Raw genomic sequence first — 14,399 nt, forward strand, 5'->3', positions numbered from 1 at the left:
AAAATGCTTAGAATAGTACCTGGTACAGATAGAAGTAATCCTATCTAATAAAAGAATAATATGCAAATTAACCATCACTCTGCTAGACCCACAAGCCACGCTCACCAGCCAGTCAGGAGCAAATAAGCAAATAAACGGAAGCAAGATAGCTACAGCCACAGAGAACAGGAGGGAGGCTTGAGTTTCACTGGCCATGGAGGAAGTCAAGCTTTCCATACAACCTGGCCAGCCTAGGCCTCTCCTTAAGGCTACAGAGTTTCAATTATAGAAAGTAAATCAATCCCAACAAAAATGGCTGCCACCACAGAGCGAGCAGAAAGCTTGGCTCCGTCCCAGGCTACAGAGTTTCATTGTAGAAGATAAATAAACCCCAGATACCAGGGCCTCTGCTTGGGTCACCAGGGGGCGTGGCTGGCCTGCAAACCACCACAGACCCACTCGCCCAGGTCACCCCATGCCCCAAGAGAACCCCCACCCTGATCCGGGACATCCTTCAGGACAAACCAACTGGCCCTCACTTGTGCACCAGGCCTCTATCCTATCTAATAAAAGAGTAATATGCAGAGTGACCACTCCAACACACAAGATGGTGTCAAAGATCCTGCCCCCATGTGGACACAAGATGGCTGCCAGATAGCCAGCAGGGGAAAGCAGTTGGGAGGGACCAGGCCTTTAAGGGAAGGCAGTTGTGGGTAATCAGGCCAGCAGCGGAGGGCAGTTGAGAGGGACCCAGGCCTGCAGGGAAGGGCAGTTAGGGGTGATTAGGTCTGGAGGGGAGGGCAGTTAGGGGTGACTAGGTCTGCAGGGGAGGGCAGTTAGGGGCAAACAGGCTGGCAGGGAAGCAGTTAGGCATCCATCAGGCTGGCAGGGAAGCAGTTAGGCATCCATCAGGCTGGCAGGGGAGTGGTTAGGAGGTGATCAGGTTGGCAGGTAGAAGTGGTTAGGGGCAATCAGGAAGGCAGGCAAGTGAGCAGTTGGGAGCCAGCAGTCCTGGATTGTGAGAGGGATGTCCAACTGCCAGTCGGACATCCCTCGAGGAGTCCTGGATTGGAGAGGGTGCAGACTGGGCTGAGGGATTACCCCCCCTGCACGAATTTCGTGCACAATGCTTCTAGTTGTTAAATAAAATAAATAAATAATGGAATATTTAAGAAAAATATGGAACTATAACATTTTTTACTATTATTTCTTTTCCTCTGAAGAGCTAATAACATAATATATTTCATTTGGTAAATGTGTACAAAGTTGCTTGCTATTTCTAATCTCATGATTAATTTTTGTTAATAAAAACAGTGCAAGTTCTTGTGGTACAATAAATTTTAAGGGTGTTTTGTCATAGTATATGATAGTTCTTTCCTTTTTCTCACCTTTGAGTTGCTTTTATAACTGAAGTAGTATGTTTAGGAGATTCCAAAGTACATGAGAGTGTTATAAGAGATTTGAGATGTATATTATTTTTTTTAATTGGGCTGCAGGCATGGACCCATTTTTAATTATGAGGGGACTGTTTTCAAATTTGTATTGTGAAATATTTATTATGTCTGTGACACTGCTATGTATAAGAAAGTAAAAGTTTGATGTCTTGTAATATTGAAGAAATAAAATGCTTTCTCAATAATACAAATATTTGAGTTAATTTTTGTGTTGGTTAAATATTTTTGAGCTGTTTTAGAAAAAATCTATACTGGACATTTTAAGAAAAACTTTATTGTAATAATTCACATGACAAGCATTAAGACATTCATATATATATATATAATTTCACTAAAAATGGTTTCCTATTGTTTTACAAAATTGTTTTAATTCTCTAACTCTTTTTTGTTTGATTTCTCAGTTTCTTTAATAGCATTCACCACTATGGCTTTATTAACCATAATGGAATTTTCAGTATATCAGGATACATGGATGAAGTATGAATATGAAGTAGACAAGGATTTTTCTAGGTAACTTTTTTTTTTTTTCTTGAAATACCTTTAGATTCAAATTGTTTTAAAGATAACATACCTTTTTAAAAAATGTCGAACTTTTATATTTGGCTTATTTTAGTTCTGAAGAATTAGTGCATTAGAATCATTTTAGAATATTTTGAATACTGGTTAAATTATAAGAGGGAGGTTCTCTTATTTAATATGCACTGTATAAAAAGGTTAGGAGACTATAATATGTTTTTATTTTAATGTGTTGAACAGGTAGGAATTATTTAATGTTTTTAAAATTGTTTACTCTTTAGAATTTGAAATACTGATCTGTGTAATTTGGAAAATATATTCTTTAAATATACGTTATTTATACTTGTAACTTGATTTTTATAAATTATATATAAATTTAACTTTAATGTAAATAATATCACTTAAAACTTTGAAAATATACTACCTTAATAAGGAGACAAAGTATACCTTATTTTATTTGTAGTATTTGGATTTTAATTGATTGAAGATAACAGATTTATATTATAAAGATTGTACTGAATAAGGGAGACATTTACTTCTCAATTTCAATCCCAGTTCTGCATTTAGTAGCTATGGAAGTTACTAAATCTGTATATGTATATGCTTCACCTACTTTTTTTATTAAATGGGGAAAATAATCATAGTACTTTACTCATGATACTAGTGAGAAGTAAAACATTTTAAATTGCTGTATAACCTTGGGTAAGTCACACAACTTACTTCTTTTGGGCCTCAGCTTCTTTATCTATACCTTGTGTATTATTCTTGATAATGTAGGTTTTTAAAAGATTTGTTATTTTCCTTACTTTGTTTATTTGTAGCACCAATGAAGCACTTTATTTTTTTCAAATGGACTCTTAATATAGCTTACCGCAAAAGCTTGCCTAATTGGTCATCACTGGTTCCTACCATATCTCTTGTGCATAAACCTCTGGATTAGTAGAGCACTGCTTGAATCTAGACAACTGGAAGACTATGAAGCTCTAAAAATTTATTGGAAAATCTTTTAGAGCTGTAAAAACTTCTATGGAAACCAGATTCAAATTATTAGAGTGAAAAAAGTTTTGATAGCCCAGGGAAAACAGATACTGATGGTACTCATTCTGTTATTCATGGTGAAAACTAATATTGACAGTACTCATTCTGTTATTCATGGTGAAAACTAATATTGACAGTACTCATTCTGTTATTCATGGTGCTTAATTGATTGTAATATTTAAAAATTAATTCAATTTAAATTCATCATTTGGAAATAAAGCATTAGTTGAACCTTTTAGGAAGATCATGCAAAACATGAAGCATGAGAGGCTTTTTATGGCAATTTGATTGCATTTATCAAGTCACACAGACCTAGTTTTTCATAAGCCAATACAATAGGTATGTGATCTTAAGCCAGGCATTTATACTGCCCTGAACACCATTGTCTTATCTACAGAACTGTGAAGCTACCCAATTTACATGTCCATGTTAAAGAATAAAGGAGATAATATTTGTAAGGAGTTAGGTATAATGCCTTATGTATAGTATTTATTTGATAAATAGAGGAGAAAGACTTGCAACTCCTAACTCTTGATTTTAAAAGTTTTAAAGGAATATTTTACATAAGGCTTATGTAAACAAAGTTTAAAACTTATTTTTCTGAGTTTCTTGGAGTTACTTAATTTAGAAAAATTAAATTGCAGAGTACTATATTAAAAACCTGTGAAATCAGAAAGTCTTTTGGAATAATTGCAAAATAGAATTTTAACTTTTAAAGTGACTTCGGCCATAAAAAATACTATCCAAGTTCTAATCGACATAGTTTTGAAATCCTAGTTTTTCATAAAATTGTTTTATATTTCTCATGTTTTGTTGATTACTTGGTAGGTACTAAAGTTTCTTTTTTGTCTTTTAGCAAATTGAGAATCAATATAGATATTACTGTTGCCATGAAGTGTCAGTGTAAGTACATATAGTTGTTTAAACAATTGCTAGTAAAAAGTAAAAACCACTCATTGTCTTTTAACTTCATTTTTCTTTTATTATGTCTTAACATGCTGTTGCAGTGCTATTTAATAATGTATGTACTTTAAATTATATTCTATAAATTTCTTATCCAGAAAGAGAAGAGATTTAACTTTCACATTCAAATAATTAAAAAATATAGGAGGAAATTTTTGTGAATCCAAGTTTTAAAATATGTGTATCTTTTTAATTGATTTCAGAACAAGGCAGGGAGAGGGAGAGAGATATCTATCTGAATCAGAGTTTTAATTTAGGTACATCCTTTATTTATTTCTTATGTGAACTACCAGTTTTTATGTTCTTCAAGAGTATCCTGTTTCACTCTTTTAACTTACCGCCCTTTACTTTTACTCTTGCATATTAAAATACAGATCCAAATATTTTAAGTTAATAGTGATTTCTTTTCTGTTTTCTTCACTGACTTTACTTGATTATATTGGTAGAAGTAAAAAAATAAAAAAAGTTAATATGTATTTTAGGTAATGTTTGAATCAGTAGTGCTCCTAAAAAATGAGGAGAAACATCGATCAGACCATTCAACCTCACAGGGAAGGTAGGGGAGGGTGGGGGGAAGGGGAGAGATCAACCAAAGGACTTGTATGTATGCATATAAGCCTAACCAATGGACACAGGCAACAGGGGGGTGAGGGCATGAGGAGGGATAAGGGGGGAAATGGGGGAATAAGGACACATAGGTAGCACCTTAATCAATACATTTTTTTAAAAAATCTAAAAATGCAAGTTCCCAGAAAAAAAAAATGAGGATGCTTTTGCATGGAAGCTGTCTTTTAAACTACCACTTGAAAAGTAGAGACAAGAATTCAGTAGTTCAGACATAATTTTTTAAAGTGTTAAATAGTATTACCCAATTAAGGAAATTATTTTTGGGGAGATTTTATCTTAGAACAGACTTAGGTTTCTTTTCTGTTTCCATTTATTTTTCCTTACGCTAGTGGTTTTAAGAGAAATAATTTGTATCCAAATTATGAGCTAGTGTTAATGCTGAATATATTATTTTACCTTATTTTAGGTATTTGAACACCATTAGAAGTTTAGCATTTTCAAAATGAACTTTCTATCGATATTTAAAAATTCATAAGTAGCTTTGCCTTAAGGTTTATTTTAATCTCTAAAAATAATCCTTGTAATTAATAGTTTGTGTAGCAGCCATTTACTACTTGAGGGTAGGTTCCAAGTTTTACAAAGCTCTTCAATAAAGTTTATATGTTTTACCATGAAATGCTGAGTCATTTTTTTTACTGTATAAAAAGTAGAAAAAACATTTTTTTATTAATTTCTATCAAATCTATAATTTTAACCAGTATAGGAAAGTGAGTTTTCTGTTAGTCATCTTAATTTGTTACTTTATATCAGATACAGTTTGACACTTAGCATAGAATGTAAAACTTTTAATTTTTTTTAAATGCAGATATTGGAGCAGATGTATTGGATTTAGCAGAAACAATGGTTGCATCTGCAGATGGTCTAGTTTATGAACCAGTAAGTTTGATTCATATGTTTTTTTAATATAATATGCTTTGAGAAATTGCCCCTTAAAAATAGTTTTGATATTTTCTATTGGTTTTGTTTCAGCTAGTTTTTAAAATATATTTTCTTAATGCAAAAGTAATCCATATTATTTGTAAAAATTTAGGGGGGAAAAGTTTTATCTAATACTAAAATCTTGAGATAACCATTATTAGCATTTTTAATAAGCCTTTAATGTCTGTTTTATAACTTTATTCTTATTTTATATTTTTGTTAATGCTTTCTAATAGTTTTCTCTTAGAGTTTGTATGCTTTTTTATTCTTTCACTTTTGAAATCAAATATTTATTCTTTATATCCAAGGGTATATCTCCTTTAGTTTTTGTTTTGTTTTTGGTCCTTGGTAATCTTACTTTTTAAGTGTTTTTGCTTGTTTGCTTTAATGCTATTCAGAGCATTGCTTTCACCTCTTTTTCAAATGATCATATGATGTTGAACTTTCTGGAGTGGTTCTCCGTATCTTTATTAATCTTCACATTAAATATATATTTTGAACTTTGCCTCTGAGTTCTGGGAGATTATCTTGATCCAAAAGGACCAATCTTCTTTTCAATGTCCTCATTATGTTTTAAAATTTAGTGATTATATTTTCTACCTTTAAGATTTTGTGCAGATCACGCCATTTTTTTTTTTTTTGGTCTCTACTTCCAATCATTTTATTCATAAGGTAACTGGGGAGAAACTCCATGGTGATTTTCAGATATTAGCATTACCTTTGTGTGCAGTGGTGTGAAAAGAGTTGGGAATCATGCTGCAGACAAGTTTAGCAGGAGAAGAAATCAGAATAAATTTATTGAAATCAGAAAGATGGAACAATTTAACTTGGTGTATATGATTTATAGAGTTTAGGAAGCCATAAGGGTCATAATTACAGGAGAAGGATGTTCCAGGTTGGTATAATTAAATAACCAAAGGCACAAAGGCAGAACTGTTTGATAGAATGAGGGATTGTTCCTCTTTTTTTTTAAAAGCAAGTATTTGTAAAGAGAGTGAAAGTTAGGGCCCAATTATTGAGGGATAACTAATAATGCTAATAAGTTAAAAAGTACAATTAATATGCTTTATTAAGAATTACCTTTATGAAAATAAAAAGTGGACTTTTTGTTGCAATTTAATTTTAAATTGTGGATATTGTCACAAACCATGAGAAGCATTCATATTTCATTCTAATAAAAGTAGCCACGTCTGATTTTGAATTGATGAAGTAAATGGTCGAATGAAATTTCTTGAATTATTCTTTAATGATTAACACATTTAAGAATTACAGTGCTTTTTTTTTAAGCTCATTTAAAAAGAAGGTTGATCTGATCATGGTATTATCCCAGCAAGAATATGGGCTTTGGAAGATTTAATATTACACTTACACTGTATTTTTTTTCTCTTTTCCTTTTTAATTAAAGTTTTATGCTGGCATTATTTAAATTATTAACATTTCTTTATACTACTTTTAAATAAAAATATTTTAAAATTTTTAGGTTGACTTATAGATTGAAGATTCAATATAAACATGAATACTTGTTTTTTACAACACTATAAATTTGTTTCTTGTTCAAAGAACATTTTACAAAATTATTATATAAAAGCCAAGAGAAATAGACAATGTTGATAATTATGTTTTTCTTTATTTTAGGTAATGTTTGATCTCTCTCCACAGCAAAAAGAGTGGCAGAGGTAATAAGTATACTAAGTATTGTGGTCCAAAGAAATCTAGATCCCATTTTGTCTATTTTGTTTATTGTGACTTCATAGATTGGCATATTTACTTAGGCATATTTCTGGATGAAATATTAACAGAATATATCATATAATCTTTACACCTTCAAAAATTTTACCAGATCTTAAGAATGTCATGTTAATTCTATTTCTAATGGACTTTGAATCATAGTACACTTTAGGTTTCATTTAAAATTTTATTAACTATTTAAAAAAATTTTAAAAACAATATTTGATCATTGATTAACATTCAGTTTGGACAGAAAGGATACAATGTAAAAGTAAAAGCCTCCTCAGCAATCCATAAACCTAGTACTAATGACTAGTGGTAATAATCAGGTTTCTTGTGTAGCCTTCTAGAAATTTTCTGTTCATATATAATGTCCTATACGTTATTTTTTTCTAATACAAATGGGATCATTTCATGTCTGTTCAATAACAAGCTTTTTTTTTCATCTAACATGGTATTTTGTATAATTTCCTGTTTAAGTACATGTAGCAGTCTTGTTTTATGAATAAACTATACTTAATTGGATCATTACTGATGGATAGATTACTTGCAAGATTCTAATATTTAAACAATGTTCAGTGAAAATTAAAGAAGGTAAAATAATTTTGAAGATACAAAGTTATTGCTGAAAATGATAGAAGATAGTATGGCACAAAGGTAGAAATATTAAGAGGAAAACTTTTATTTTTGGTTTTGTTGTTTGGAATAATTTCATAAGTTATTGTGAACATACACATTTTGTTCAAAAAATCTTCAAGCAACCAATTTATTCTTTGTGCTAGGTATATTTAAAAAGAAAATCATGCCCTAGCTGGTTTGGCTCAGTGGATAGAGCGTTGGCCTGCGGACTGAAAGTTCCCAGGTTCGATTCTGGCCAAGGGCACATGCCTGGATTGCAGGCTCGATCCCTGTAGGGGGCGTACAGGAGGCAGCTGATCAATGATTCTCATCATTGATGTTTCTATTTCTATCTCTCATCCCTCTTCCTCTCTAAAATCAATAAAAAATAAAAAATAAAATCTGCTCATGTGTTCTCGAATGTAACTTTGTTTTTTTATAATCCTCTGCCTTATATGTTGATATTCTTTGTAAAAGTTACAGGTAGAATATATTACTTTGCTTAGAATGGTGTTGGAATAGAATAAAGCTCAGGTTTCTTTAAAAAAGGAGATACCAGGTGATATTAAATGGCACTATGGCCTGGGTTGAGATGAGAAATTGATAAAGCTCTGGCTTTATCCTCCAGTTATTACCCACTTTTAAGTATATCTGATCTATTGTGTGGCTTCTGATTTGTCTAACTTCTTCTGTATTTATAACATGTTATTTAATGCCTGACAAAAAGTAAGAATTCTATAATTATTGCATGCATGCATGAATTTAGATATTCAGATGAGCAAAAGCTACTTATTAGTGATTCAGACTGCACATCCATTATTGATGAAATCAAACAGTTTTATTGTGCAGCCCAGTTATTAGACCTATAGCCACCCTACCTCACTCTTCCCACTTTCAAGGAAAATGAACAAAGAAAACTTGATACTTTGTCTATATTAATAAAAGGATAATATGCTAATTAAAGTGGACGTCTTCTGGATGTCCTTCCGGACGTATGGCAGCTGCCGCTGCCAGGGCCAGACTGCTGCCAGTGGCTCAGCAGAGGTGTGATGGGGGCATCACCTCCCCATGATCAGCCCAGTCGCCCACAGCAGAGGAAGGCCAGACTGCGGCTTAGGCCCGCTCCTAAGCCATCAGTAGAACATCCACTAAGGGCTCTCTGGCTGTGAGAGGGGGAAGGCCGAGCTGAAGGAACCCCCCAGTGTATGAATTTTCATGCACTGGAATCCAGGATTAGAATAAAGTCCTATAATAATAAATATATGGCTTAGCTTAGTCATCTAATTATTATGATTATTTTAAAAGGGTTGGCTTCCTTTGTGTATCTTACTGTATTTGTAAGCTATTGTTTGTGTTATATTTAGGATGCTGCAGCTGATTCAGAGTAGACTACAAGAAGAACATTCACTTCAAGATGTGCTGTTTAAAAGTGCTATTAAAAGTCCAATTCCCCTTCCATCAAGGTGAGTTGTATACTTTCCAGGTCTACCCCATGATGTTACAAAAGGTCAGATTTCTTTTTTTTTACGGCTGAATAATTGGGTAGATGTAACACTTTTTTATCCACTCGTCTACTGATGGGCATTTGGGCTGCTTCTAAAAGTTGCCTATTGTAAATAATGCTGCATTATATAGGGGTGCATATATTCTTTTGAATTAATGTTTTGGGTTTTTTCCCCCAATGTATTTTCAGAAGTGGAATTGTTAGATCATAAGGCAGTTCCATTATTAATTTTTTGAGGTAACTCCATACTGCTTTCCACAGTACCTGCACCAATTTGTATTCCCACCAATAGTGCACTAGGGTTTCCTTTTCTGTACATCCTCACCAGCACTTGTTAGTTGGTTTATTGATGATAGCCATTCTGACAGGTGTGAGGCAATACCTCATTGTAGTTAATTTGCATCTCCCTGATGATTAGTGACATTGAGCAACCTTTCATATGTCTTTTGGTCATCTGTACATCTGTCCTCTTTGGAGAAGTGTTTATTCAGGTTCTTTGCCCATTTCTCAATTGAATTGTGTTTTTCTTTGTTGTTGTATAAGTTCCTTATAAATTTTGGATATTAAGCCCTTATCAGATGTATTGGTGAATATGTTCTTCCATTCAGTGGGTTTTCTTCATTTTGTTGATGCTTTTAATAGTTCAACAGCACTCTCACTAAGGTGAGGTGTATATTTTAAATGTGCAACTATTTATTAATATACTTATTTTGACATCATTTTAGCATTGATTTATTTCTCTGGATATCATATTTCTCAGAGAAAATGTAATCATTCTGTATGATTAAGTTGTCCTTTTACTCTTAAAGTTATAGTCTGTGATACTGATCAGCATTATCACAAATACAGTTGATCCTTGAACTACATTGGTTTGAATTACTCAGGTCCACTTATACACAGATTTATTTCAATAACCTGTACTGTTTTCCATCCGTGGTTGGGACTCCACAGGTGTGGAGGGCCAACTGTATGCTATGCTGTTTTTACAGGCTACTTGAGCATTCCCGAATTTTGGTACCCTTACGTCTTAGAACCAATCCCCTATAGATACTAAGGGACAATTGTGTTAAGTTTTGGTGGAATCAAAAGCTATATGTGAATTTCAGTACTCCTAACACTTGCATTGTTTAAGTGTTCACTGTATTTCATTTTATTTAATTTTTCTCTTATGTGTGCATGGTATACCTCTATATAAAATTGTTATATTTCAAGAACAAATTAATTGCATTTAATATTATGAGGAATGAATTTTGATTAGGAATTTTGTGGGTTTTTTTTAACTTTTTTATAGATCAGAATAACTGATAGTTGGAAATGTTATAATCATGAAATGATCATTTAAATCTAAAACTATTGAAAAGTTTTTACATTTGCATAGAAAGAAAATGTCATTGTCTATTTGAACTTAGATGGCATGCCTTTCTCTTACCTCATTTATAGTCCCATCCTCTCCTATCCTCTTAAGTACCAAAAACAGATGATAAAAGTTGTCTTTGTTGGACTGATTATTTACTTTTAATCTTTCTTCTATCATGGGACTTACTCCTTTGGTTAGATTTGAAGAACCATGGAATTTTAGATTTGTGAAAATGTAATATGTAAATAATAATTATGAAATTTTTTTCTATTTCATAGATATATGCTTTTTAAAAAATGTACAGACCTCAAAAAACTGCTTTTCCACTTTTGACATTTAGAAAATTACCTGAAAATTGATTCTTACAGATCAATACTGGTGACGATATTGTATGTGCTGTAAATAATCCTTGCATATCTTGTTATAATAGGGAAGATGATTTATCACAGCCTCCCAATGCTTGCAGAATTCATGGTCATCTATATGTCAATAAAGTAGCGGGGAATTTTCACATAACTGTGGGCAAGTATGTTCTTTTCACCTACTGAAAAATACTTTAGACAAGTTGTCAGTTTGTTAAAAGTAAATTCTTTGCTAAAATAACAACATATGATTAATTACTAAGAGAGATTAAAATGTTTTGTATCTGTATTTTTGATGTCTTGAGATTTGTCCGGGCTTTAATTTCAGGGTAGAGAAGACTACTAACTTTAATACTACTTTAAAATAAAGTTAAACAGTCACGTCATATTTTATATGTTAAAGTAAATGAGCTGTAGGTACAATATGAATTAAAACCTACTTACCAAGTTTTAGTAGCCTGCAAGTTCTTACCTAGACATTTCATTAATTTGCTTATTTTGTTGGATGGTATTTTTTCTCTCTTTGGTAATTGTCACCAAAATGTAAATCCTAACTAATTTGAGACAGGTATTTTGAGATAGTTAGAAATTAGTAGTGTTTGGGAAAAAGGTAAATTAGATAACAGTTAAGGAAAAATATTAGATCATCAGCCTTCATAAGCTGCACTCTTCACAGAAATTGTTATGTAATGAATAGTTGGTAAATTTCTGAATGGACTCTCTGATTCTCTCTTCCTTCCTCTATTTGTCTTGAGTTGCAAAACTGAACATCTTCATTGTAAAAGACATTTTTGAGTACTTGTTATATGCAAAGTAATATGCTAGATACTAAGAATGAAACAGTGAAAAAAGGGAGTTTTTGTCCATTTCGTACTGACAGTCTGAGAGAATCCAAAATTGAACTAATAACTATATCATTATAGTTGCATTGAACCTAAAAAGGAGAAGTATGGTTGATAAGAAACTATATAACAAGATACCTAACCTACTTTTCTTGTCAGCAGAGGCTTTATTTAGGATAACCATAACTTCAAACTAGTGGATGATTAGCAAGTTTATATATAAAGGAGAAAAAGACATCTACACTCAGGGAAAGGTTACAAAGCAGGAAAGAAAGTGGCTGAAGATTGTATATATATTTAGAGACATATATGCAAAATTATTTCAGAATTTATAGTGATCAGATCAAACATTTTTTGTCTTTGTTGTCCAATTCCTTTTAATATTCTTTGTTTTTTAAAAAAATACGTTTTGGATTTCATAGGGTAAGGGAGAAGAGAGATAGAAACATTAACAATGAAAGAGAATCATTGATCAGCTGCCTCCTGCATGTCCTCTACTGGGGACTGAGCGCAACCCAGGCATGTGCCCTGACCTGCAACTGAACTGTGACCTCCTGATTCACAGGTTGACACCCACAAACAATATCCTACTTCAAACCTAACAAATAGTATACTACTCCAAAGCTAACTGTGAAAGGGCAAAACTCTGCTAACAAATACTATATGAACATCCATAATTATAGCCTTTGTGCCCAATTTCACCTATCTCTTCATGTGATAACTCATTCCATCAATAGGAGAGGCCAAATTGAAAAGCATCTGGTTTGTATCTTATCATCTCTGAAGTATCCTATAAACCACTCCTAATTTTTTGGTAATAGGTTTGTCAAATTCAATATTGATTTTTTTTTTTTACTATCTCATATTACCTCTCAGGCATAGTATCATTTTTAAACTGTATTATAAAGAACTATTTAGTTCAATATGCAGATTGTTAAGCTTGACTACATTAAATAGGCAGATACTTGCCACTTATATGTCTATTACAACAGCTGCATATGCAGACTGAAACATGTGTTGGCCACTCAAATATCATGAATGGTATTTCTGTTGTGGAACTGATACTCTGAAATAGTGAACAACTTTTGTAATACTATGAACAAAACAAAAATAACATTTCCTCTGTTTCCTGAGAAATTTAGTGTATATTGAAACTATAACAAAGTACTTTTTTTAAATAAATGGAGTTAAGTTTAGACTCAGGTCATTATACATAGGTTTTTCACCTATGTAAATACCTTTTAAGAGTGTCATGTAAGATGTGGGATGATTCAGTTGCATGATGTAAGACAATTTTATTTTGTGTGAGACTGTCATCGCCTTGCAGGATGCCTTCCTTCCTTGGCCTCTGTCCACTGAATGCCAATAGAGCTCTCCAATGACCAAGACAACTGAAAATGCTTCCCCCCAGTGCCCTCTGCTTTTCAATAACCTTTCCTTCTTTGAAATTTACTTGGAGTAATATATCATAGGACATGAAAAATACATGAAATTCAAATTTCAGTATCCAAAAATAAAGTTTTACTGTAAAACATTAGCCATGCTTATTTGAAGTTGAATGTTTATTTATGTGCCTAACTACATAATATCTTCAATTTTGTGTCTTGGTCCACAAAGCTTAAAATATTTACTATATGGATCTTTACAGAAAAAAGTTTGCCAACCCCCAATTTATTAAATTGTTGAGATGAGTAGACTAACAAGTCATAGGCTAAATATGTTTTTATTTTATGTTAAGAAAATTATATAATTTAGAAAAGATAAGATCCCTCTTTAGATTTTAATTTAGTTATATATTTAACTAATTACTTTAGTTTCTTTAATCTTTTTTCCTCCTTTCAGGGCAATTCCACATCCCCGAGGTCATGCACATTTGGCAGCACTTGTCAACCATGACTGTAAGCAGTTTCTGAAATATTTTTCCATGAAGAGGTCTTTGAAAGAAATGTGTTTTGATTGTTTATTTTATTGCAGATGCAAGATAGGGCTTTGAAAGTGGACTGTTTTAAAAACAGATATCCATAAGAGAAAATAAATGACATAATTCTATTACTAGATAGTAATTAGACCAGGAAAAGACTTATTTTGGGATTATCAGGCTTACATGTAATATTATTTCTCAGATGTTGATTTATATATAATCATAAAATTTGAGATATAGCATTTTATCAGAATTTACTTACCTTTATGCATTTAATTCCCAGATATTTATATGCATTTTTCTCAAAATGAATGTGGTTTTAAATACTATTTTATTATACCTGCAGATTTTAGATGTTTTCATCTGAAAGTAGATAAAAATGTGAAACCATCTGTAATGTGTTTTAAATAACAATAATTCTCCTCTTAATTGGTTTTATTTTTTGCCTCAGCATACAACTTTTCTCACAGAATAGACCATTTGTCATTTGGAGAGCTTGTTCCAGGAATTATTAATCCTTTAGATGGAACTGAAAAAATTGCTATCGATTGTAAGTACTTAATACTTATTGT

The 14,399-nt window shown here is 32.2% G+C and overlaps 1 protein-coding gene across 1 annotated transcript in view; it reads left to right on the top strand.

Moving 5' to 3' along the window:
* The window catches only part of ERGIC2 (ERGIC and golgi 2), a 33,121-nt gene that overhangs the window by 10,254 nt on the left and 8,468 nt on the right, over positions 1–14,399 (top strand). The window contains exons 3-10 of the mRNA XM_084877145.1: positions 1,835–1,943; positions 3,844–3,890; positions 5,383–5,453; positions 7,131–7,171; positions 9,206–9,304; positions 11,133–11,228; positions 13,749–13,804; positions 14,279–14,377. Of these exons, the coding sequence (XP_084733271.1) occupies positions 1,835–1,943; positions 3,844–3,890; positions 5,383–5,453; positions 7,131–7,171; positions 9,206–9,304; positions 11,133–11,228; positions 13,749–13,804; positions 14,279–14,377 (618 nt within the window). The remainder of the gene's footprint in view (positions 1–1,834; positions 1,944–3,843; positions 3,891–5,382; positions 5,454–7,130; positions 7,172–9,205; positions 9,305–11,132; positions 11,229–13,748; positions 13,805–14,278; positions 14,378–14,399) is intronic.

Source organism: Pipistrellus hanaki (genome assembly GCF_964339955.1).
Source record: "Pipistrellus hanaki genome assembly, chromosome: 3".
NCBI classification, from domain to species: domain Eukaryota; kingdom Metazoa; phylum Chordata; class Mammalia; order Chiroptera; family Vespertilionidae; genus Pipistrellus; species Pipistrellus hanaki.